We start from the raw sequence: 27,080 nt of genomic DNA on the forward strand, positions 1-27,080 counted from the left end.
ACAAATTTACCGTAATTGGAAATAAGCAGTTTTCCTAGGCTCCGTTCGATTCGGTGAACAAGGTGGCGGGTCTAAGTGGACTCCCTAGTTCGTGGCGCAAGTTCGCCCTGGTGGCGTAAGGGTGAATTTCCGCCTGTCTGCTCAGTGATCGGCCACCCACCATACACCCGTGCGTTGCTACAGACAAAACGAATCGTGGGGTAGCGGAACAGCTCCGATATATAAGTGTTTGTGCCTTAGTACCCAGTGACCAGTGTAAGGTTTAAGCATTTTGTTAACAAGGTAAATGTCGCCATCGATCGGAGCTCCGGTACCGATGGACAATTGCCAACCCGTTTTTAAATAGCTTTCTATTTCGCACGTCTCTATATCCTGCCACCGAAATGCTACGTACATACGCTAACGTGCTGGATCGATTACATTTCTCGAGCGGAATAGCACAGCGAGCAAGACATGCTGCGCCTTTACAACTTGAGACGTAGCCGCTTGGCATTTCACATTTTTCGGTATTCGAACATCAGGCCTTCGCAGAGTTCAACCATTCCGTGGCTAAAGCCCCGATGATATTTTTCGCCCTCCTAAGGAATCGCCGAAAGCTCTCGTGTTGTGACATTTGTGCGAAATCTCGTTGCCACCGGGCGGCTAATTTATGATGAGCCTTAATAATGAACTTCAAGTATCGATAAATAGTGACATTTGCGAAACGGGATTAACTGCCACCGTGCCAATATCTAACACATGTTAAGAATTTCGCTAATTATTGCGAGTCGTCGATACATTCATCTACATGCTTTCGCCTATAATACGCACAATTCTCTATACAATTCAAATACACAACCATTTCTGCAAAAGCGATTTGCAGCAATGCGGTACACGATTTTCAACCCTTTCAACGACATCGACACTTTATACATTCATCGCTGTGTATCCGAGTTATCTGGAGAATGTCGTTGGCATATTTTACGTCTCAATTTATCCTTACGATGTAGATTCGTTCTTCTGACTGTTCTGAATTTCCGCACACGCCCCCTACAGAATTGTGCCTGATATAAGTGTAAGGAGTCTCAAAGCCGAACTTTTCTCGCTAAAGTTGCTACCATTCGACGAACGTTGTCGATTAGAATAGTCCAGGTCTCGGCGTGTGTGAAGTTTTTTTTTTTTTTTTTTTAAGTTTTCGCCTGGTATATTAACAGCTAATTCACCGATCAAAGTCAAACTGCCCGCCTACTGCTTCGTTGGCACGGCAAGTCCTATGTGCACGCGAATAGGTGTCTCGTACCTGCTGAAGCCTTTGACGGTTCAAGCCACCCTCAGGCACTTAATAATGCATAATATACGAAGGGGCAGAAGCGAGCACGAGGCTAGAGTTTTTTTTTTTTTTTTTTTTTTATCCATCCCTTTTTCTATTTCTCTTTTCTTTTTTATTTCTTTAAATTTCTCTCTCTCTCTCTCTCTCTGCCTAGGCCCACTCAAAATGTGCCGATTGTATCTGTTGGTGCCAGTGACCCCCTATTGATTCCACGCTCAGCAGAGCACAGACCAGACCCCTCACCCTCGGCCTCCTCCTTCCCGCTCCCCCCTCTTCCTCACTCCTTCGCCCTCTCATCCTCCCGCCGCACTCGCCACCTCTCTCGTTACTTCCCTCTCTCGGTATCTCACTCTTTCTCACCCTACATTCGCAGCCAACCGCGTATTCGACGCCTCCGCCGCCGCGGACAGGCGCTTTTCCACCCTTCCAACGGTGCGCTTGTCGGGATAGGTATGCCTGTATACATAGTGTACCTATATGTAGCCACGCAATGCACACAATTGCGGACGTCTTTGTCGGCGTGCGAAGCGCGGGTGGCTTAAAGGAAATTTATTCGAGTTACCTGAGAGGTCCTGCTCGTCGTTTTCTTCTTTATCCTACTCTGATTACAACGTGAGAAGAATAACCGACGCGGATTAGCGATCTCCCCTCGGGAAACCCGAAAAGATGGGAAAGGAGTTATGGGTCGTTCTTTGACCTCGCTGATCAATTTTCACAACATCGGTTCCTAACTCGATAATAAAAGACATCTGGTTATAACTGTTCTTTATCTTTATGAAAAAAGATTATGGAGATATTCGAAAGGGGGCGTCCATTAATTACGTAAGGTGTTTTTTTTTTTTTTTCAAGTTCGAACCACCCACTTCCTCGGTGAAAATTGGTAAGATGTGGTGGTATCTTCCCTTCCCCTCACATGAGATTTACCCTATAATTTGTAAATAATTAAATTTATTTGATAAGTTCATGTATTTTGCTTCACACCACTAAATACCTACTATTCAATATTGTCTGTGCCCGGGATTGATTTTTTAATGTAAAATATTATCTGTTGTTATAATGTATATTGTCGGAGTTAAAAAGTTGACGTGAGATTTTTATCAACTCCCCCCCTATTTTGATCTCACGTAAGTAATGGACGCCCCCAAAGAGAGTTGGATGCTTGAGGTGTTTCCTTCGAAATATTCAATTGTTTCTTTTCATTTCCGTACAATTATTCAATAAAATAAAATAATTCTTACTCCTCGAAATTACCCAGATGCATTTTTCAGACTTTAAAAAAAGGCGCTAACGAAAACTCGCGGTATTGCATTTTTCAGTAGAACAATTACGTGCTCAATCGTATGTTCGATACGTGTAAATGAAGTTGTGAGGCATAATTGAATTAGACGAAATAAATTCTCATTAAAGTCTATCACCGATAGTTACGTGGGATGGAAAACGGGCCACTCGGTAAACACATGGTATTGATTATTCGTGATTTGAGGGCCGAGGAAGGGAAGAATAAATAAATAGTATCGGTATTTCTTATTCCAGTTGCGAAAAACGAAGAACAAAAAACGATCTACTGTTTTTACCCTAAAATCAGATTAATTTCTCACCTTAGAATTTGTGGGTACAGAAAGTCAAGAATAGAGAAAGAAAGGTGTATAATACTTAAGAGAAAGTGCGGTGATCATGAACGATAATACGGGAAAAGGGTAACGAATCGAATATTGCGGGCTTGTCTTGTAAACTCTTAAGAGTAGGAAATCCAAGTCAGGCGTGTAATCACCCCACGTGCATTGATCGTCTCGTAAGTACCGATAAAGTTCTACGTACCCAGAGGTACCTACCGTACTCGGTACGTTGTACGATTTACCTGAGCGAGGTTGCGAAGGAAAGGGTACGTAGAATCGATACGTATTAATACCCACACAACAAGACCTTGTATATCATTTTGGCATACATGCGAGTTATTTTTACACCTGGGAGGCTTACAACAAAGCTGGTCTAGACCCCAGGGCTCTTGGATGCCCCTTGGCTGCAACGCCACTATCGTTCATCGCGTGGATATAATAATCATAACAATAATGACAGTAATAAAGGTATACGTGCAGATGGACGCATACACGCTCGCGTAAGTGAATCGCTTCTCAAGATCCCCTCGGTACCGTGACTCATCGTCGTCATCCGGTCAGGACGAGATGGCTCCCGACGCAAAGGGAAGTCTTAGCATGTAAAGATTTATTCCGTCCGGATTGGTAAAATCTCCTCGCGCCCGATAGTGTCTTGCTTCTTCTACTTTTACTCCAAGTGAGAATAATGTGGATGGAAATGTGAACAATTGATCGTGAGATTGAAAGCAGTTCTGCGCTTAGTGAGGGTGTAAAATAGACACGGCCTTTTGTTCGTGAAATTCACTTTGCTGTCGGTGCTCACTTCGCCCTGGCCGGTCTCCCCTACTCGTCGATCCTCGATGCATGTATATCGATCCTGCTCTTAGCATTTGACACACGAAACGGACACGTGAGCCACGGCGCGTGACTCTGGCTCTCTCCTATGACTCATTGTCAGTGTATTGAAAAGGAGAGATCTCTGTGAGCTGAGACCCTTTATTTGTCCTACACGCGAGCGTGGAGGGTGCCGGGATTCTTGAAAAACTATCAATCCCTTTCAAGTTCTTACATTCTTTTATTTCACGTAATAATCTTCAGTTTGTAATTTTACACTCGAGTATCTTGATCAAGTTTCGTTAGACAAGTGCCATGGTAGAAAATGTAAAACATCAATGTCAGTGTAAAATTGCAGTTTATCTTTGAAACGGGCAAGAGACAATAATGTGAAATCGGTTATTTCAGACGCCTTATAGATCGTGATTTTGTCCTGTGTGATGTTACCTGTAGCAGGTTTGTAGTATGTGCCTGCATACACGGATGGTAATTGTGTATGGAAATTATTGGGATTGAAGGATGGAAGCCAACCCGAGTGACGCGGTCGAGTCGCGGCGATGACCAGCCTGATTTTGGAGAACGCAGACTTGAACCGCCTGTTCCCAAAATGTCGGCCTAGGGGCGGTCAACCCCCGCGATCGGGGGGCTCGACGCCGAGTCATCCGCATGACCATCCTCGGCATACCGACGAGTCAACTGGTACCACCAACCGCACCGCTGCAGCAGCCAACATCGCGACAATTGCGACCATCGCGACGATCACGACGATCGCGAACTCCGTCGACAAGTTTAAAAGCAACAACAACAACCCCGACGAAGACGCAGACATGATCGACCTCGAACGCGACACCTCCGACAGGCAAGTTACATCCTTTTTTTCACTATTGCTAGTCGTTGTCTTCTCCCCTAAAGTAACGTAGATTTTGTGCGCTATATGCAGTGAGATTTCTCAGACACTCTCTTTGAGAGCTAGTTTAACCCTGCACTTCTTCCCATTCTACCGAGTTATTCCCGTGATGCGCCTCATAGCAGGCAAATTATGGTACAAGTTCATTCTGAGCATCCGTTGCTCTTTTGTTGTGCATTTTTACCCCGGTTTGCCTATAATTAGGAGTCCCTATGGGGCACATCACGGAAATAATCCGGTATATTTGCAAAACGTCCAGTAGACTCCATTTGTTGTACTGTAGGTTTTGGTACTATCTGGGATTACTAGAAGTTTCGAGGAATTTATTGCCAAAATTCAAGTTCATGGTTATTGGCATATTTTTTGCACAAATTTTGAACTGAATTTTTACATATCTTGCTGAACTTGTACAGATACATATTCCAATATCAAAATATTGTAAAAGTGCAAGGACAAATATTCAAGATTTCTTCTCTATCAAAAGATACCTTGCAGACTCTTGATTATAGCCACTATATCAATTCCTATGAATAATTACACTTCAGCGAAATTGGATGTAGTAAAATTTTGAGCAACACTCATGTACACGCGCCAAGATGAATTTTCAAATATTGCGTATAGTGTGTTGCCTATCTCTTATCCGACAGGCGCTTTTTTCTGAAAACTCTTTTCAAACCCAGTGAAACCTCCCTGCAGCGTCATTTTAAAGTAAACCGTTACCAGATGCATGTTTGAAAGGACTTAGTCCTTCACTATCTTAACGTATATAGAAGTATGTACCTAATATTGTAGACCCGCCCTGTATATGCCCAACAACTCATTCTGCACGATGTTTAACAATAAGAGGTCCGAGTTGCGTTCCTTTAGGTGTAGAAAGCAAGCGAATGGCAGAAAAAAATCAGGTTCGCTGTCTCGTAGGACGGCTACGAGTGTCGTCGCCGGATTTCCGGGTGAGCCCCAGCTTCCGGTAACAACCGCGAAGTTGCCCTCGTCAAGCTCATCGTCAGCTTCCGGGCGCAGCGAAGATGCACCAAACTACGTCAGTCTCGCCGGAAGCGACCATCAGGCGCAGTCTCAAGACGCCCTGGAAGACAGCGGCCCCGAAGAAAGCCCTGTTTATATCTTGACTTCCGCCAAAGGCGATCGCAGCTATAAACTTCGCGATTCGAGGTGATTCATTTATTTTGCTTATTCATTGATTGTGTACTGTGCGCTGATTAAGTTGACTTTCATAGTGATTTGAATTGAAACAAATTGCAAAAAAACTTGGACCATTTTTAGCCGGTTATCAGTACCATTATTTTGTAATTCTTTCTACAATAGACGTAGACTGTAAATTTCCTAGATCTTTCCAAAAGTAGAGTACATCAATTTACTGGAATTCTAAAACAGTGAATATGTTCATACTTTCAAACTCGCTTATTTAGGCATGCGAGGTTTTCAAATGTCAAAATAACAAATAGGAACGTATTCAGCGTGTAATCTGGTTTCTAATCGCGAGTAAATATCGACTATAAGCTTGACATTATTATTCTTCGGCAGTAATGCTTTCGAAATGCCAGGTTCGCGTGGTCCTCTGACTACCAAATAGGACATCTAAAATTCTCCGCCTTACTTCCTAAACCTTTTGCCACCCGTAAAGCTGCGAACGTCAGCGGAATAAGATGACACTTGCCGCTGAAAGTTTGCGCAAAAAATAATGATGGTTATAAAACTAATTCAAAGGATCTCATGGTTGAAGGCAGTGAATTTAAAATACAAATCTCCCAACCATACTTCAACTTTCGAGTTTATAATACCATGGCAGTCCCCAGAGACCAAACGTGAAGATAGTGTCCTTTTCAACGGCATTTTCATATCTTGAATAATGATCATTCGCCAAGAGTTGATCTTCTTCGTATCAACTTTCGAAAGATTTCATAAAAGGGTCTGATAAGTAGCGCGGCTTGCTTGCACGAACAGTTTGAACGAAAAATGAAATTTGCAAGCTCGGTGGTAGAAGATATCCAGACGACCAATCGGTTTGCGATTTTCAAGCTGTCGTTCGACTTTTGGGGTATATAATTTATAAAGCTTTACTAGTGCAGAGCAAGGCTCGTTGATATTTGCTTTACCATTTGTCCTTTTGTAGAATTGTAATATCATCTCTGTAGATCTGAATTCCGTACCTTTCCAGCAATACGGTTTTTGCCATGTAATGTATTACATAACGTACGCTGAGATACTGATCCCAAGACGATATCGATTGTTCAGAACATTGCAATTCGTTCAATTTTTGTAAATACGCCGTACCATGATCTATAAATTCAATATTGTAATGGAACCTCGTAAAATTTCTGGCGAAAAATCCTTCATGATTTAATTTCCTGAAAAAAACCACCTGTCTCTTCAACCGAGAATTGCGGATTCTGCGCCATCTCTTGACTAAATATGAACACACAAACACAGCAAGTGACTTGCACTCAATTAGCAAACTGAGATGCCGATCATGCTGGATCTATAATGTCGAAGACCGATCGAAAATCTAATATTTTCATTTGGCGAAACAGCCGATAGATAAATAATTCATTGCATTGTTCCATGTTTGAAATGGATATGCGTACGTACGTTGCGTACGTCAATCGTGCATTGTTGTTAACGATTCGTCGCAATTCCCATCTATTTTTATAGATGAATATATCAATTCTCGGCTTTAGCGAGGTAGGCAGCAGCAGCAACAGAACTGATCAGATTTTCATATACATAGATATCTTCTCTTCCGTTTTTTGTGGTTAAACCTGATTCTCCGCAATCTGTCGACTGCTGTCAGTGTAAAAAAATCACTGCATGTTTCTATCGTGCGTATTTTCTCGTGATCAGAAAGTAATCGTAATTGAAATTTCTGATGTAGAATATCGCCCAATTACTTATTAGTACCAGTAGAAAAACTCTGAAAAATAACGACCTAACCTAGCGAGAAAACTGCCCTCGATCAAAGCAACCGAATTCCACGCTTTTAGTGTATGATGGAGATAACATATTTTACACGATTCCGATTATACGTTGCACTTGCTGTTCTTAGGATAGAATGAGTGAAGATCCCGATACTTTTATCTTTTTAATACCTTCTCATCTTTTTGCAGCCTAATTTATGGAATGTATGCTCAGATAATAATGCGACCTAATGTTTGCACAGGATTATTGAGATTGCTGGCGGTAGAGAGGTATTCTCGCAAAGCAGAGGTAAAGTTGCTGCAAGAAAGCCGCGATTCTTGGCTGCATCAAATTCTCTGGCAGTGGATGACTGTCAGACAGATAACAAGCTCAGTGTTAAAAAGAACAATAAATCACCAAACAGGCAGAGCGTCTGGGAATTAAGAAGCCGGTAATTAGCAAGAATATTATTCCAAATTCTCTGTTTTTGCTAAAAAATATATATATTTTAAATCTATTCATGTAACTCGGTAAAAGCTCACTACAAGGACGCCCTTATCGTGTTTTAATTCTAATTATTTTTCGCAGATGCGGAGAGGCCAGAAGACAGCGCTCTAATCGCGAAGTAACAGAGACCGTATTTTCGTCAGAGGTACACTCGGTGCGTCGAAATACAACAAAGTCTATCCTAGACTACGATTCGCCAAAGAGTAATCGAGCCAGTCGCATAATAAACTATGACTCGATACTGAATAGCAATAACGTAGAGTATAACACACCAAAAAGTATTACTGATCTTAACTATGGCCTGCCTAAGAACTGCGTAGATTATCAATCCAATCACACGACGCCTGCGCGTAGCATGGCAATAGTGAGCGACGGAGAGGTCGTTGTGTTTGATGATATTGACGACAATTGGCGAGGCCTCAGGCTTGATCTCGGACCCACTAATGCTGGGCAACAAAACACAACTGACAATATTGATATTGAAACTGAAGATTCTCAGCGAGGCAGAATGCATCCTGAACCACCTGGATCTAGCGTAGGGAGCACTCCGAGTCCCGCTTACCATCGTAATACATCCGATTTTTTCAAGGTGAATAATCGTTATACTTCTCTCACTTTGTTTCTCGTTGTGCATGTAATATTATTCCTAAAATCACTAACAATGATTTGGCTCAGTTCTTTTTTTTTTTTTTTTTGCGTTACAAGTTACTGTTAATGAAGAAAATCCCGTTATCATTGATGATTTTGTCTTCGCCGCAGCGGCTTCTACTATGCAAATGGAAAATTGACGAGCTTTGTGAGATAAAAAATGTCTTTTTTATTAGGTTGTTACTCCAGCCAGTGATTGCGAGGGAGACTCTCCTCCTCCAGAACGTAATCACAAGGTTGCCAGAGTAATTGGGGAGCTTCCTATTGCACAGTATTCTGGCAGCCCCCGACGCTATGGAGTCCGTGAAAATTCTAGACTGCCCACTCTACTCTCATCGCCATCCATCTACGCTCCGCCCAGACCTGGTTTTCCTCAAAGAGTTTTACCTACTACTCCAAATCAGAAAGAGGTAATCATGACTGGATATGAGACATGGACTTTTTTCTTCTCGACATGTTCCTGACTTTCCAATTCCAATTACAGAAGGAGGAAAAACCTGTAGAAATTTCTGAAAAGCCCGTTGTAGAACTGGCCTCGTCTGGAATCGAGGAACCACCTTCCTGCCCCACACCTCCACCGCCCGAAGAACCAGAGGATGAGGAGGAAGAAGAAGACTGTTTGAAGTCCTCTGTACTGCCGAGTGATAATTTATCTAGTCTCGTTTCACCAGGTGGCAGTACATTTGACTACCTTTACGAATTTTCGGAGACACGGAAAGTGCTCGAAGAATTTTTCAAGTGTCCTCCACCTACTGAAGAAAAGGAGAACAATATTGATTCTTCTCTGTTTCAAGTACGTTTTTTCTTCAGCTCCCGTTTCCCTTAATTTCGTCAAAAAAAAATAGGATTATTTGTCTCATTACCGATTACTTCTAAGGATCTCGACTACGAACTTCGGAGGCAAGCCGGAAGCGCGTACGTAGGCCAAAGGCTAGCCAGTGGTCCGCCAACTTTGGAAGAAGTCCTGATACACGAGTCACCCAAAAAGCAGAGGGCTGACTTTTCCCAGACGGTGAGCAAGACTGATTTTGAATCATTACGAATCCACATATTATAATCCTTTCATTAATAATAAACTAATCTGAGCATTAAATATGTGGTAAAAATATCTCATCATTACAGCAGACGGTGGAGCACGAAAACAATTTTTTGGACTTGTCGGTGGGTACCGGAAGCAGCGAAGACCTTGGTGAGACAGAAGTAGGTCTGCAGGTTGGACATTCAAGGAATTTCACCCTCAGTCCTGAGACAACAGACTGCGACAGTAACTGCGGTGATTTAGACAGTGAAATGTCATTGATGATGATGGACAACGAACTGATGCCTGCTAGCGGGCTTTTGGGCTCCGTTGGTGACCTTGGAAACAATTCAGACTCTCTTAGAATATACACAAGCATGCCTGTGCTCGAGGATGGATTGTCGAGCGGACATGCCAGTGACACGGATAACAATAATCCAACAGTGATGCTCATGAAGCGACAAATAAACGAGATCGAGAGGGAGATTATACAGAGGACGCGCAACGACATGCTCGGCTCTGAGAACGAGTCTGGTAAAGACGTGAGCCTTAATGTTACCAAAGATATTTTGCATTCTCTGAAAACGACTTCGCCTGACTTATTTGTCACTAGTAAGGAAAGGAAAGACATTTCTTACGAGACTAACGAACTTGAACTGGACGGACTTGACCCTCTCGGCACGCCGCCACCCCCAGCACCTCAGGGCAGGCAAAGCGCCAACTTAGAAACTGGCGGCGAAGTTGAAGCTGCTATCAAAGATATCAGGATGGCTCTACAGAGAACGAAAACTCTACCAGTCAAATCACCGTCCGAAGATCCTCCAGAGCCAAGCGTCAGCCCTGTATGGATACCAAGGTACATTATTATTGTTAAATAAAAGTGAAAGAATTGAAATAAATGAGGCATTCCAAGAGTACACAAAAATTTTGAGTTGTTCGAAAACATCATGGCATATATTTCGCAGAATTTGATTAGCTTCTTGTTGGATTCATCAAATACATTGAAATTATCTAATACGATCATGGGTTTTAATGATCTCACGGGATTTGAAACAGTTTCCCGTTTAACGACTAACTTTTGGGATTCCTCGAAACTGTCATGAGTTTTTTTGTCGTTATAAGTTCGTCTAACTAAGAGGTAGTATATTGGATGGCAGGCGGAGAGCCTGCGGGGAGAGTAACAGCGAAGATTCGGAAGCCAGAAGAGTAGGAGAAGACGCTGACGGTGAAGTGGAGGAGGTTGTAGACGAAGAAGAAGCGGACACAGATCTTGAGACTGACAGACTTCTCGGACAACAGAGAACGGATGACCAAGGTTTCTACGACGACAAGGTGAATATGAACTTTTGTTATGTTCTAAATCAGGAGTTTTACACAGTAGGTACAATATTTTTGTGTAATTCAATTGAGGCATCGTCCATGTGTGCTGACAATAAAATAAAGAAAAATAAGTACAGAGAAGCAGGTATCAAACAATCTGTTTAACCAATGAGAATACACATTTCCCACTTTTGTTATATTAATTGGATTTGTTGAATCAGGTGTAAATACATTGCGACGCCGATAATATGCGGGAGCAAGTGAGCCATTTAGCAAACATTTAAGTTCAATGACTTCACTAAACTTGGTCTCAAGTGTGTGCTTCAAAACCAAGGACAATAGATTTGTGTCAAGAATCGAATTTTGATCTGTAGTTTCAAAAAACCTGAAATTAGCACCGAACTCTCTCTCTCAAACAAATACAATATAAAATTTTTCTGTTTCTTTTCTTGTATTTCCAAGGAATTCAGGGTAACGTGACACAAATTAAAGGATTTTCCTTAATTACTTCATATCTTATCGCGAGAAAGAGTGTATAAATGCTGTTTTGAAAAAATTACAAGATTACCCAAGAGCATCGAAAGTAAAGTGTTTTTTTTTTTTTTTTTGCTTGTCTGGTGTACATTGAAAAACAATTTGTACTGTTTGATAGAGCAGATTGAAACAAAGGGTTGATTGTTAGTTTGAGAATTTACATACAAAATATTGAAATACATATATATATATTTTTTTTTTACTTGCGCAACCCTGAAATTGAGCAATATGATAATAACGATAATATTTAGAATGGAAAGAACTTATCTGAAGATTAGAGTTTTACTAATGGTGTATGTGTGCTACTAATGGTGTCTTGGTATTACACAGGGGTGGCGGAAGCCTAAAACTAGGACAATGTTGCCACCAATGAGTACAAAAATTGCGACTCCCAAACAGACTCCGCCGAAAACGTTGAGCGTCGCTCCTCTAGATGCATTGCCACCCTCCGAACCCCTGCCGTCCACCTCAGTATCGGTCTCGGTCTCTCCTCCCCCTCCTCCGACTCCCGCCACCACGGTTTCCGCCACCCAATCGCCACCCTGTGATCGCGAAGCAACCAGTCCCACGCAAACTGCGTCGAGCCCCCAGAAGACCCCAGCCAAAAACTCTCCCTCGCCCCCTCACAGCCTCAAGGAATCCAGCGGCAAGGTGAAAAAGGTGCTCCCTTCGTCACATTCGCTGACATTGCCTATCGTTATTGCTTACTGCTCATAGAGTTTCCAGTTGATTTATTTAACTTCAATTAACGCAGTTTTTCGAACTGAAAAAAAAAATGATTATTAATTTATTGGATTGCCGCACGACTCTAGTTACACCTATTTAATCACCAGGCTATTCGAAGATAGTTGTTTATTTACGAGGTGATCAGCTTGAATCACTGGCTGAATCTTACATAAAAATTTGGACTCTGCATTTAATTACTTTCGTATCTAATTTCGGCTAAATGTCATAGTTTAAACTGATCACTCGTATTTTAAATTCTTTTTCGTATTATTCTCTTCTCTGCGAAAAAATAGCCTCTTCGATCCATGTATCTAACTTGCTTGCTGGAGCAGTGATTGAATTGCAGCACGTTGTTTTCTATTAAAAGCGATTGAATATCAAACACTATATAGTCAGGTGAATAGATAGATAGAAATAACGCGAGTAAGCATGTTGAAGATTGAAAATTTATGCAAACAATTTCATGATTGACATGAAAATTATTTAATCATCTAGGCCATTTAGTATAGATTACACAAAAACTATCTACTTAATCTTTTACGTACCTGATCCAACACATTTTTCAAAAAATTTCACAGTTGAATTCCTTTTGTTGCAATACATATTCCTGTCCAAGGTTTTCCAAAATATTCTCCAAATTTCAACGAGCGTCTTACGGACTTTGGTTACTCCTTCGAACTTATAAAAACTGCGCGGAAAGTTATCAAAAAATCGTACAAAAATACTTCTAAACTTTTCACAATCCCTCGTTTTGACAATAGTCAAACGAAACGTAGAAATTCCCCCAAACCCATTCAGAATCAGAGTAGCTGTTTGAAGTTGTAAACGTTACTGTGAAATTTTCACACCAGGAATATGTACTTATATAGGGTACGAACCTTGAAATATCATTTAGGATGCATGTTATACTTTGTTAACTCTATCTACTTTAGAAACGTCGCACTAGTCAGAGAGACTGTAATGGAAGAGAAAGGATATAGGATATAAACTTGAAGTTTCAATTGCAGTTTTAATTGAATATGAAGTTTGATTTATTGCTTACTAAAAGTTATCCTCAAAATTGGTGTTGTGAAAATTAGACATTGTTCCATTCTCTTCTGGAAAAAAATTATGCACATTTTCCACTTTATATGTAACCCCGCGTCTTGTGATTATTTAATTTTTACTCAGATTTTTAATATGCATAGGGGAGCGCATGGCTACATTGTCACAGCTTTTCATTCAATATTTGTTAAGCAAGCATGCAAACATTTTTATAACGACGTAACCGGATGTCTCGATCAGCTTAGACCTTTGATTATTTTTTCAATTTTAGCAGGAATCACATTTTACTTGAAAAATGAAAAATATTAACTCAACAGCAGACTCTGAATCAGCAATCAGATTTTGGATGAAAACTTGCACGTACTGATTTCCAAAATATTCACATGGACTTGATTTTTTCCAAAAATATTTTTTTTGAAAGGTCAATTTTATGCTTTCATCTATTTTGCAATTCGAGACACTCGCAAAATTTCAACTACAGTATAATCTATCAAATAGTAGTTACTCGGGCAAATGGAAGAGAGAAGTAACGTTTTTCTCTTTAGACCCTAAACTTATTTGACAAGTATCATGTGATGATTTCAAATTGGGATAAAAATCAAACGCCGAAGCTGTGCTCATCCGCTTGAAAAACAAGGATTATTGATAAAATGCTAGGTACCTCTCACATTGTTTGAATGTTCGTTATTTTTCAGGATAAGGATGGAAAGAAGAAGAGCAGAAACAAAGAAGGTAGCATCAAATATCTTGTTATCCTGTACGAATGTGAATTTAAGTGGGAACTTAGTGTTTTTCCCTTTTTTGTTTTTCAATTAAGTAATATTAGAGTTATGAGTAAGGTGAATATTGAGATGAAAAATTGAACCATCCGTAGCATTCCAGTCTTGCATGCCGAGTTTATCGAAACATTACATCTCTGTCTTTAATTTCTTGTGTAACAGAATTGGCTCTCTAGCGTGTGGTTATCTCTATTTAATTAAGTAATCTTCTGCATTCAATAACAACTCTTCAAATCCTGTTTAACGCTGCTATCTTGGATAACGTGTTGTGCTTCGATTACGTCTCAACGCACGCCAATGGTACGTAAGTCTAGTAACACCATTTTTTCGTTAAGAAATCTGTCTAATATCACTTTCTTTGGTGTTGATAAAAAATGAAATTACGTACTTCACTGTTCACATTGTGTTGATAACGAGATTTAACTTGATTGTAAATTACTCGTTGCCTAATGACTCGTTGAAACTGCTAAAGTTAAGTTTCATGTAAGACGTTAAGTGACTTGATCGTAAAATTTAATCTCCACCACACTCCACTCTCTTTTGTATCAAAGTTGACATCTACTAGCGAGCATGGTTAATTCGTTTTTAGTAAACTCGCCAGGGAATGAGAGCTAAGATGAATCTCATTCTTCGCAATCTTTTGTCCTAGTGAAGTCTGTCCAGTTGCTCGGCTGTCACACAGAGTATCTGGCTACGTTTGGCCAGCTCACTAATTTCTAATCCGATCATTCTAAATTATGCGTTACTCTCGTTATTTCAGCTTTACTCACCGACCCTTCAGTCCTGATCGAAGGCGTCTTATTCCGCGCCAGATATCTAGGATCCACACAGTTGGTATGCGAAGGACAGCCAACGAAATCGACTAGAATGTGCCAGGCAGAGGAGGCTGTTTCTAGGATAAAGGTAAGCAGTGCAGATGTTAATTTCTATGTTAAGGATCAGAAATATCTGATCGTAATTTATACATATATTTATATATTTGTAAATCTGTATTATAGGAATACAGAATAATATTGTATACTAGAACTGTTCATATGAAATATTCAGCTCTGTTTCTAACGCACTTCACCCTTTCTAATCCCAATTAATTGCATCTCAATGACGAAACGAAAAGTTGCACAAGAGCTGAGTGCTCTGGGGTGCGAACTGTGGTTGAAACAGTGCAGAATATGCCAAATGTAATATTTTGTTAGGTAACACTTACCGATCTTGATTTTTATTTTCAGTGTAATTTCGATCGTTTAAATCAAGATCGCTTTTGATTTATTACCCAACTCTGTCGTAGAAGAAAAAGTTAATTTTTTAAATTTTCTTGTCTTTTTTCTTTTCAAAGGAATTCCGTACACGATAATAGACGCATGCACTGAATGTCATCATGTATTCACGGCGTGTACTGTAATTACTTTGACAGATTGTAACTTTAACGACAGATAAAAGAAACATCGTTATGTGTAAAATACTGTGACCTTATCATATTTATGCCGCCATATTTATTTAATATATAATTTACTATATGAATTAATCTAAATAATTGTCATACGGCCATTGTGTAAAGAGGCCTGGATGTTTCAGTGTAGCGCCCCCCTTCCTCACATCACCAACACCACCACCCGACCACCGAACACTGTCATCTTCTCAATGTAACTTTTGACGTGTCTGTCTGTCTGTTTGTCTGTCTGTCTGTCTGTCTGTCTGTCTGTGTTTGTATAAACTTTGATCTATCTATTCGTTTCTCTCGCCTCGATTAATCGGCATTGTTATTATTCCATTACACACAGTCACGTACCTTTCGTACCTTTCGTACGTGACTTCTACTTTGCTTTGTTTCGTATTTGCTTACTTTACAAGATCTGGCTGCGATACTTTGGCTACTTTGTGAATTACTTAGATGAATAATTTTTTTTTTTTCTTCTTTTCAAAATAGTTATTACTTTTGCAAGGCACTATGGAGCTTTGCTTGATGCCGCTTACATCTCGTTGAACTTACTTTTGTTACGCTGCCGGTTTCCACAGCGTATAGAGTATCTCTTGTAGAAGCACTTAGGCGACAGTTGACAGGAGGAGAATATTGAGCGAGCCTCCGTTTGTGTGCCTATTATGCCTGCTTCTTCGTGTCTTTTGCCTGATTCTTCCGCAGTTTTCTTGAAAATGAGAAAATTTTGCAATTATCCTCGCCCAAGCTTGCTTTCCATCCCCGATTACCTGCCTCTAGCAAACTGGTGCCACAGATTATCTCAGATAGCCAATGCTAGGAAGGATCGCAGACAGTCGAACTCAAATCTCTGTACCTGATATGTACCGCCCTTTTTATTCGCACCGAATAGATAAGGATAATTCAAACGAACTTGTATCCAATATTATAAGTAATTGTTCACAAATTGATTTTCTCTTCTGAATCATGTAGAAAAAGAATTTTTCACCCACTTCAAAGATTGCATAGCAAACATTGATTTTTAACTTTAACTGATTCGAAACGTGTACCAACTACCCAAATATCGATGTACCAAACAATTCCCTTTGCCAGGGCCGCAGCAGCAGCTTACAGCCAGTATCTAGTTGAAATTGCAAAAAAAAAAAGAAAGAATCAAAAAAATAGAGTGGAAATAATGTCTTGACAAGCTTTTTTAACACTCGCACCTAAATACTTACTTACTTACTTACTTATTATATTTGCAATGAGAATTTCTAGAGCTTTGGCTCTCTTTGTCTTGTTCTGTGTCGGTGCCGTGGCAATGTGACTAGCCAGAGCCTTTGTTTGTTTGTTTGTTTGGCGCGTGCGTAACGGAAGGATGGTCCAGTGCCGATGCAGGCAACGCTGGTAAACTATGGTGGGCAACATGCCTATGGTCGATGCAGTGTTGCGTCACAAGGAAGCCTTGAGGAAGATGAGTGCGACTCAAGCGAAGAACTTATAGGGAGCACCTCAGGTGGTGGACAGTCTGAATCTATCAATATCGGGGCTCAGTCCCAGCTGGCCCCAATCGGCGGCCCGTTGGGGCCCACCACGGTTTTCAGACTACAGTTTCTTGGGTCGGTGGAGGTGGAAGAGGAAGGGGGACGAAAGCGGCGAAAACGTCTCAAGAAACACATGGTCGAAGAGGCCGTCACTAAGATAAAGGTCCGCCCGCCCTTAGACCAGAAGTTCCTTTCATTGTTTAGAACTTATTTAGAAACTTTTCTGATCGTTATTACTTTTGTCTGTCTTTTATTTCTTTTTGTTTTTTCTAGATTTTATCTTTCAGTTTAAGAAGGTCATGCCCGAAGTGTCGCTCGTTTCAAGTTTAAACGACGCTCTTATAGCAGATTTCTTACACGGCTGTCACTAAACTTGACAACCTTGATATATAACTTGTATTTTACAAGAGTTCACCATTCCTAACTGTGGTCACCACCACTGTACTCAATGTATCCTAGATTTTTACGACTTCAACAAGATTTTACAATTTTTTAAATAGTTGTCGTGCAAATCTTGGAACAATCGATACGTTCCTTTAGAATTTCATTGATGCTGTTCAAATATCTCTGAGAATCGATTTGAATCACATAAACTTATGGTACATTTTTTTGGGCCATGTTCTGAACATGATCATCCTGAAGATTTACGGATATCTCTAAGCTTTCATTAATTTCGATATTCACGAAAATTTTATTGACAATTCTAAAACCTATGGGTACAATTAGCATTCTATCAAAATTTTACCACATTTCGTGTAATTCTCTTCAATGATGTGTTTATTACTTTAAAAATGGTTAACCCCCTGATATTCTATCACCACATTGATGTATATAATCATTTAAGTTTATTGAGTTGCGACTCTGATTCAGTTGAACTTATATCATACTGCACGCTGAGAAATGATTGAATCTACTGTATAACCACTACCAACACTGTGATAATACTAAATAACTCTGTAAAATTTCCATTTTATTTAACACGCTGCTTTGTGACGTTAGGCGTTGGTGAGTATATAAATTTAACACAACCTAGTCAATTTCGTGATGATAAATTCGTCAATCGGTTCTTTTTCTATTCATCTCTCCCAAGGCGCCAGATGGAGAAACACAGCCGAGCACAGAGGTGGATCTGTTTATTTCGACGGAGAAAATAATGGTCCTAAACACCGATTTAAAAGAAATTATGATGGATCATGCTCTGAGGACAATATCGTACATAGCAGACATTGGCGATCTAGTAGTATTAATGGCACGTAGAAGATTCGTACCGCACGAAATGGAAGAGGCGCCAAAAATCAATCGAACTCCAAAGATGATCTGTCACGTTTTTGAGAGTGAAGAAGCGCAGTTCATTGCCCAAAGCATCGGGCAAGCCTTCCAAGTCGCTTACATGGAATTCCTCAAAGCGAATGGAATAGAGGACCACAGTTTCGTCAAGGAAATGGACTACCAGGAGGTGTTAAACTCCCAGGAGATATTCGGTGACGAACTGCAGATGTTCGCCAAGAAGGAGATGCAGAAAGAGGTATTTGCCAGTCACTTTGAAATCGACATTGCACTCCGGTCAATCTTGAATCAATTTAACAGTTTGAATCGTAACTTCCAGGTCGTCGTTCCAAAAGCAAAGGGTGAAATTCTTGGCGTAGTTATTGTTGAATCCGGGTGGGGGTCAATGCTTCCGACTGTCGTAATAGCCAACCTCGCCCCAGCGGGTGCTGCGGCTCGCTGCGGTCAGTTGAACATCGGAGATCAAATAATAGCGATAAATGGTGTATCGTTGGTGGGCCTGCCGCTGTCTACTTGTCAGACTTATATAAAAAATTCTAAAAATCAAACGGTCGTCAAGCTCACTGTCGTCCCGTGCGCCCCGGTCGTTGAGGTCAAGATAAAAAGACCGGACACAAAATATCAGCTAGGATTCAGTGTACAAAATGGAGTTATATGCAGTCTTCTACGGGGAGGAATTGCAGAGAGAGGAGGGGTCAGGGTTGGCCATAGAATCATTGAAATCAACAATCAAAGTGTCGTCGCCGTGCCGCATGAAAAAATCGTCAATCTCTTGGCCACGTCTGTTGGGGAGGTGATAATGGAATAAATTTTTACTTTTATTTAATGAAAAACAAAAAATGCTCTGAATTGCACTGTCATTCCCCGAAAAGAGTCAACATTCGTTCCCAAATTTTGACGGTAAAATTTCCAAATATTTTCTGAATTCGAATGAAAAATGTTTAAAATGTTTTTACGTAAAAGTAGGTTGAAAATTATGACTATTCTAAAGAAGATTGTTTTCAGATTCTGATGAAGACTATGCCAACATCAATGTTTCGGCTATTAACTGGCCAGGAGTCTCCGGTGTACATATAAAGTTTGAAAAAGTCACCTGGCCGTCATGTCATGTCACGTCGCATAGAAAAGAGACAATACATCCACAGCCATCCATTTAAAACGTCTTGAATATTAAATCCGACATATGTTGTCCGCCCCGAATTGAATGTTCGGTTTAAAAGGGACACTGTATACATAAATTATTTGGCCAGAGCTCCTCCCGCTTAGCTAATCGATTACGAGTAATAACGGCAAACCAACAACGGTAGCCTCCACCTGCAAATTAACTGAATATTTATCCAAGCATAATTTATACATACGTACATACATACATGCATACACGCGTTATAACATATGCATATACTATAAATTATATATTATTAAAATGTATGAATATATTATAAATTTTATTAATCAGCATAGGTTTCTCGTAGCAAATTATATGTTAAACTTTGAACGTTATATCAAATTTTCCGATCAAATTGCTACGGGAAACATAAATGCGTATCGAGATCGCCAAGAAATGATGATAGGAGATGCAATGCACATCATTATAAATAGCACAAAGGGTCTTTACCGCGATGGTGTTATAAATCGTGGTGGACTAAATACTGTATATTAAATAAGTGCAGAGGACTTTGTCGTCGAGATTTATAGCAAAAAAAAAAAAGAAGAAAAAAAACAAAGAAGAAAACGCAAAATTAAAAACTTAAGATAATAACTATGAAACGCGAACAAAAAAATACAAAAAAAAAACATCACATATATCTTTCTCGTTTTAAAGACGATGATGATCAACTCTTCTCTTCTAAAATTCTCATTCGTTTCTATCTTTCACATATTAATTATATAATACAAGCGATTGCTTCAATACGCCCGCCGATGCCCCAATTTAATTATTAGTTTTGCACTATACGATCATCGTTATAATATAATAATATGTATAGATACTTGGAATTTATAGTTATACGTACATGCAATAGATATATATAGTGACGACGAGAGTTTCGGTAATTGTTTAGAAGAGCTCTGTTGACTGTAAAAGAAACTGTAGGATGTGAACCGAGTATTCGCGCACTTGAAATACGTTACAGATAATTCATAATTAGGATCTAAAATTTAGAATTATTTTTAGAAAGGATGAACCTGAGCAATAGTTACGTTGTTTTAATCAATCGATTGAATCAACGAGTCGTTCTGTTAACAAGGCACAATAACGTTTGATGTTCTATAATACGGGAAATCACTCGAGTAAGTTATCAATTGCAAAAGCCGCAGCGACGGCGAAGAGCAGAGTTTATATACAAGAATGTTACGGTGTCAAACGAATGACAAAACGTGGACAATAGATTAATCGGTATTATAATTGAATACGTGCTCTGTAACATGACGTGTAGATTTCTTCTATAAATGGAATATGTGTATAGAATTGATCTACCACAGCAGCGGTATGGCTATGAATAATTGTAATTCAAACTATGCTATATACTTTAATATACTATACTATACTATACTATACTATACGATGGTGCGTAAGTATAATTTTATAAAGGATTATAGCTGTGTGCTCTTCTAGATAGGTACCTACTATTATCGTTACAACGTATCGCTAACGTTTTGTCTATTTTTGCTGAGCTACTTTTCAACTTTCAGCTATTATTAAGGCTTTCAAATTCGATATATTGATATTTACGACGGTGAGGTAATGTGTAATTCCTAAACATTTTGACGATCTTCGACGAAGTATAATTTTTCCGCGAAAAATTTCATTGGTTCTAAACAAGTAAGAGAACGAAATTGAAACTAATTTGTTCTATTCGAACGTACTTTGAGTGTCGTTGATTGTCCAATGAATTTTCTCGCCGTCTGATGTTTTCGTCAGAATTTTTCGGATACTTGCGGATATATTTTATGGGATCAAACGATATGATATACATAGTTGGGTGGCTGAAATGTATCTAGTCATTACTCTAAGAATAAAATATATAACTAAATAAGACGAGGGAAATACTCAGCCATCGTGAACAGACTGGACTGATCATGTCTAGCCACTTTCATTTTTCTTTTTTTTCTTTTCAAAATCTAACAAAGACATCCGCAATTTAAATTCTTAGAAAATATCTTGCTATCCTTTGGATGGATACGAAAGAAAATATTATTGGGAAAATTAAGGTGAGCCTCATCTATGAACAACAGGCGTTTAAAATTATTACGCATGATCTTTATTCTGATTTTATTACTATTCGAAATGTGGTTATTATTGATCATACACTATGAAATTTGGATGTAGAGTAATGATCACATAAACGCCTATTTTTCATAGTCATTGTAAGTGTTGTAAATGATAAAAACTACTCCGCCATCGCTGGTCTAGAATCTCTGATTTCATGCTCTTCTATAAAAATACACGTACCCTACCTATGCCCAATTTTCAAATCATTGCCAGTGAATTTCATTAATTTAAGTCTAAACTCTTTGAAATATACCTCTACGGACCGTCGATAATCTTGTTGAGATTTTTCTTTTATAATCATGTGACGAACAAGTGTCGCTGGACAAAATTTAGTGAAGATTATTACGAGGTCAGCTTAAGCTCAATTGTGATGATGTGGTAGAAAACGATGAAGAGAAACAAAGAGGACAAAGCATAAGTAAAAATCGTGGTAAAGTTTGAATGAAAAAAAATATATACTAGGGATGGAAAAACGAAAATACTAGGAAGAATGAAAGAAATAAAGGAGAACAATGCCCATTCGTATAAAAAAAAAATATATAAATAATTATACCTATCTTATACATATACATACATACTATAGAGCTTACGCCGTAGCTTCACAAGTCATGAGTACTGCACTACAAAGAATATCATGACTCTCTATCAATGTTTGTGAGTGTATTATATAAATTAAAACTATTAAATAAGTGAGCTATTGAATGTGTATATGGTTATACTATACTAGTCCATACAAAGATAACAATAAACTGTAATTTTGAATTCAAATTCAAAATTCTATCCATTCCTTTGTACATATTTTATCTATGCTAGCTTCGTTGTTGCAAACATTTTTTTTCTAACAATCGATGGACCATTCGTACTTTAAAATTTGCATACAATCTATTGCAGGGTCTTTATTATTTCAAATATTTTATAGGGATGAAGATCGTAATGATCATCCAAACGCATTGCGAAAAAAGGTTTCATTAAATCTCTCGTACAACAGACGGATTTTCCTCGTGAAGCTCGACTTGGGATTACGTTCATTTATCAAGATTTTCCTTTGTAATGCGTGAATTTTACTGCCTATAATTTAATTGGGATTTCATTGAATTTCTTTTTACAACGGCATTGTCCCTACCACCTTCTCACAATTCAAAATCAACCCTTTAACTACCCCCTTTTGATAAAAAAATCTTCCTGATCTGAATAATCCAATTGATCGTGGGTAATGAAAATTTCTCCCTGAGAAAACTCGGAAATTTAGGAGAGTTTGATCCAATGAGACAATATTTTTGTTTAAACAACCTAGTTTATTAATACATAATAGTTACAATAATCATTATTACAATGTAGCACAGCGTGTGTGCATATAAGTCTGTTTATCCATATTCCGAAGTCTCTGTGTGTGTATGTCTTCATATGTACAAAGAAATCACTCACTCGGAGTTAACATCACACCGGCGGCTTATAAGCTTACCGCCATCACTTTATTTTCCAGTCAAATGATTCCTTTTTCTTCCGGTTTAAGAAACGAAGTGTTTCATTTTCTTGTCATCTTCAAGAAAATTACACGTATACACACATAAGTAATAATTATTATCATTATACACAAATATATGGATGTAGATTAAGGAATATTGTATACTTCATTACTAGGTCCGTCGACTTTCACGTATAGTATACTTTAACCAAATAATTCAGTTCATATCATCATTTTATTGTTCATAAATATAGTACATCTTCGTTTGCAGTTCCTTAAATAATGATCGATGATCCTTATCTTTCTCTTTCTCTCTCTATCATTCTCTCTTTCTCTCTATATATGTATGTATAACATACTATAATCACGGCTTCGCTACTGTATACCATACTATCGGTTAGTAATTTATAATCTGTTTTATTTCAGTTCGATATTCTTTACAACACAGGTTAATCGCATGACCAGATTATTCAGATTACACGTCTCTGCACTTGAGTTGGTAATATTCTTTGTTTTCATTTTAAGATACATGCTTCAAATCTATCCAAACATCAAATAAAAATAATTTGCTTCTAGTAGATGTTATTTCAATAAATAAATCCTGCAGTTGATAATTTTTACACGTAACTGTGGTGGCTAACTTCTAGAAGGCAGCAACAGTTACAAATACGTACAATTCTTCCCCATAGGGAACTATGTATGTATATACAATTGATACTATCATTCGTTGTACTTTATAAATATTCGTACACATATATAAAAAATCCCTAATAATTGCATAAATCCCAACAATTTAGTAGTAATGGTAGTAGTAGTAGTAGTAGTAGTAGTAGTAATAGTAGTAGTCTATGAAAATGCTAGCCAGTACCAAATACCAGTAAAAATTCCAACTGATTGTCTCTATGTTGTTACATGGTAAAATCACGTAGTGAGTATTATTATATTCCACATCTGTGAGAGCTCAACCAGTCAGTTAGTATACAGCAGCTCTGCCATTCTCCTAAAAACTCGTATCACATATATGAAGAGTCGATCTATGGATTCTATCTTCTCACACGTCACTAGAAGCGTAGTTCAAAATAACGACTCTGTGAATCGTCGAGATAAAAACATTTTTCTTTCAGATAAAAAAAAGCGTAAAGAACCGATGTCTCTTTTCGAGTATTTGTGTGAATTTGCAACTCTATTGCTCTGATTTTCACCGCCGTTATTCAATTTGGATACATAATCAAGAGAGTAAAAAAATTAAACAAACGGTAATAAAATGGAAATAAATTTAAACGTCGAAACTGTGTGAATAATATCGAAAATAGAAAATGCAGTCTGTCATTTTAATTATAATACGTATAATTTTATTAGAAAAAACCTTTTATTCTTTCAAATAGCAAAATTTTCGACAGAGGTGCAGCAGCAGCAGCAGCAGCAGCAGTAGCGGCAGCGACAACAGCATCAGTGGCAACAGCAGGGGACTGAGATAGTATGTAGTCTGGTGGAGGAAGGTGACAGGGTGATGGTGCAATTTGTTCGAGGTCTAGGAGGAACAAGGTGGTAACGGGAACAAGGATCGTAAGATGGGGACGATGAGGCATTGGTGTTTTTGCCATGCGCCATGCGTGCGAGAGGAAGGCTCCGATAACGGACCAGGCTGAGATCAGTTGTCCATGGCGTATCTACGGGTCCATTCTTTGGCATTGCGTATCGCTTCACCTTCGTTAATCTTCCACAATTCGGCGACATCGTTTGCTAGTGGATCATCAGGGTTTGGTGCACTCAAGAGAGCCTGTATTGATAGCAGTACTGTCCTTATCTGAAGAGCAGGACTCCATTTGTCCTTCAATATATCCAGGCAGATTCTGCCCAATCTGGTAACGTGAAACCAAATACGATCAAATGTTTTAGTTATCAGTTCAGCTTTTTCAACAGTTTACATTGTAGAATACATTACAATAGTAGATGTAGCATACCTGTCTATATTGGGATGATATATTTTAGTAATAAATCTAACTTTAGGGGCTGACATTGGGTAATCCTCTGGTAAAAATAATTCTAGTTTAAACAGTCCGCCTTCGAACGGTGAGTCTTCGGGACCTGTTACAATGACGTGAAAGTATCTAGCGTTTGCATCGTCTGGTACAGCGCTGATGCCAGGGACCGGCTCCTGCATCAATCTCTGCGTCTCTTTTATTATACGGCGTGGTAGGTCCGCCATTATTAATCTGTAAGAAAAACGATCGACGACAATATGAAATCAGTGTCAGACAAAGTCAGCGAACTAAGGAGCGAAGAATAAACAGGCAGTCAATAACCTTACAGCAGAAGCAAAATGCAAAGTACATATATGTCAAGCCAAATGTCTACAGCAATGATACGTACATATACAAATAGTTATCACGAATTTGCGTTATCAACTTTTCATTCTCTGATCAAAAAATCAAACGAGACATAATAGGAGTAAAAATGGAAGGAAAAAAGTACGGCAATCTCTCGCGAAAGCGGGATGACGGCACTTATATTCGAGTAAACAAAGGAGTATATCATTGGGCGGCGAGTAATTTCGACATTAGATCGAAGCCGTTGATCGTGCTGTGGCAAGCGATGGGTGTTTGCATTGCGGAACAGTAACTGTAACAATGTACGTACATTTTGGTTTAAAAAAATGTGCCCGCGTCACCCCGAAGGTCTGGCAGTATGCGTACTCCGTCACTGTTACTGGGGGTATTCGTGATTGCCTGCCAGCTCTCGCAAGATCCTCGGTGGTGGTGTACTACTTCCAGTTAGCGGTTTAATCGTGTATTATATTTTCTATTCTCGTTCGCCGATATCTAGCGAGGCTCTTCACCTTTTGGTTAAGTACAAATTAGGTTAACACGAGCCGGATAGTGAAATTAGGATTTTAGATAATCTACTAGTACCTAGGCTTTGATTTCTATTATGAAATGAAAACTAATTTAATTTTTTAACACGATCAAGTGTGTGTATCCACAGCTAGGTTCTGTGTTTCTTGCAATTTCGATAGTTAACTTCCTCATACGCAGGTGGCGACAGTGGAGCGGAACGGGAATGGTGGATGATATTATTCAGTCTCGCCAATTTCGTCACGGATTGTAATTTCATTCGTTTGCTTTAGGCAAATGCGATAGTCAGGTTAACCTTAATCATCGACAAAAATTGAACAGCATATTATGAGCTGTTACATTCACTTGTGCAACTTTTTTATGAATTGGATCGTAAAATAAAAATTTACCCTTGACGCCACGAATCAAGGGCATCCCAACACATGCGGCCGGTCCGGAACTTCAGCGTGTCTGGATTTTCATGGACAGCAGAATGCTGTCGCAGAAGCGCTACCTAGAATGCGTTCCGAAATCATGTGGCAGCGCCAAAAACTCTCTAGTACAGAGGCAGCGCTATACCCAAAATTGGCAGCGCAAAAGAGATGAAAGATTGTTGACACCAGGCTGCTATCGGAGCGCACCCCTACAGTGCCGCAAAACGGATTGTAGCGTCACCTGATCTGAAGCGTTATCTAGACCAGTCAGAAGGCAGCTTTAAACGGAAAATCTTCTTTTAACAAGTGAAAAATAAGTCAGAATCAGGCCCCTGCTTTATTGACATTCCTATTTGTCGAAAACTCGGTCGCGAAATAATATTGTATATTGCTACCCGTGAAAATCTAGGCTAAGGTCTCTCGTCTCCATGAGCTTAGACTTCGAAAGCGAGCGCGTCGACTTGGAACGTTGACTTATGGTATAGCCAAGATACAACGTAACGTGCATCAACGAGAGAGTTGTCAACGTTGAAAATACACGTAAAATTTGTAATGTTTGTTTACTATTATTCTTATACGACTCCTCTAATTTCAATTAATTTCAATTAGTAATACCGATCAAGCTTGCCGCTCGTATCAAGCCAATGTCGTCAGGTAGGTAAGTTAAATCCCTTTCTGTTCTACGGAGCGTGACTCTGTC

At 39.2% G+C, this 27,080-nt stretch overlaps 2 protein-coding genes across 20 annotated transcripts; one reads left to right on the forward strand and one right to left on the reverse strand.

Moving 5' to 3' along the window:
• The first annotated feature begins 126 nt into the window (after positions 1-126).
• LOC124183713 lies at positions 127-24,229 on the forward strand. 16 transcript variants are annotated; one of them, XM_046572562.1, is made up of 19 exons: positions 127-282; positions 4,257-4,597; positions 5,513-5,815; positions 7,821-8,009; positions 8,147-8,654; positions 8,890-9,123; positions 9,198-9,506; positions 9,591-9,725; positions 9,836-10,587; positions 10,874-11,063; positions 11,514-11,522; positions 11,916-12,245; positions 14,051-14,087; positions 14,895-15,037; positions 16,923-17,252; positions 18,089-18,094; positions 18,180-18,614; positions 18,696-19,169; positions 19,382-24,229. In XM_046572562.1, the coding sequence occupies exons 2-19, from the start codon at positions 4,296-4,298 to the stop codon at positions 19,451-19,453; spliced, it is 4,758 nt and encodes a 1,585-aa protein (XP_046428518.1). In that variant the 5' UTR covers positions 127-282; positions 4,257-4,295; the 3' UTR covers positions 19,454-24,229. The 16 variants fall into 16 exon arrangements, with proteins under 16 accessions (XP_046428518.1, XP_046428524.1, XP_046428522.1 ...); XM_046572568.1 differs by having other exon boundaries at positions 14,916-15,037; XM_046572566.1 differs by having other exon boundaries at positions 11,916-12,236.
• LOC124183715 (ubiquitin-conjugating enzyme E2 N) lies at positions 23,329-26,457 on the reverse strand. 4 transcript variants are annotated; one of them, XM_046572582.1, is made up of 4 exons: positions 26,357-26,457; positions 25,753-25,951; positions 25,077-25,328; positions 23,329-24,974 (listed from the first exon to the last, which is right to left on the reverse strand). In XM_046572582.1, the coding sequence occupies exons 3-4, from the start codon at positions 25,319-25,321 to the stop codon at positions 24,764-24,766; spliced, it is 456 nt and encodes a 151-aa protein (XP_046428538.1). In that variant the 5' UTR covers positions 25,322-25,328; positions 25,753-25,951; positions 26,357-26,457; the 3' UTR covers positions 23,329-24,763. The 4 variants fall into 4 exon arrangements, with proteins under 4 accessions (XP_046428538.1, XP_046428539.1, XP_046428537.1 ...); XM_046572583.1 differs by lacking the exon at positions 26,357-26,457 and adding an exon at positions 26,025-26,284; XM_046572581.1 differs by lacking the exon at positions 25,753-25,951 and having other exon boundaries at positions 26,357-26,404.
• Between the last annotated feature and the right edge of the window lie 623 nt (positions 26,458-27,080).

The sequence above is a fragment of the Neodiprion fabricii genome, chromosome 5 (assembly GCF_021155785.1).
Source record: "Neodiprion fabricii isolate iyNeoFabr1 chromosome 5, iyNeoFabr1.1, whole genome shotgun sequence".
Taxonomy (NCBI): domain Eukaryota; kingdom Metazoa; phylum Arthropoda; class Insecta; order Hymenoptera; family Diprionidae; genus Neodiprion; species Neodiprion fabricii.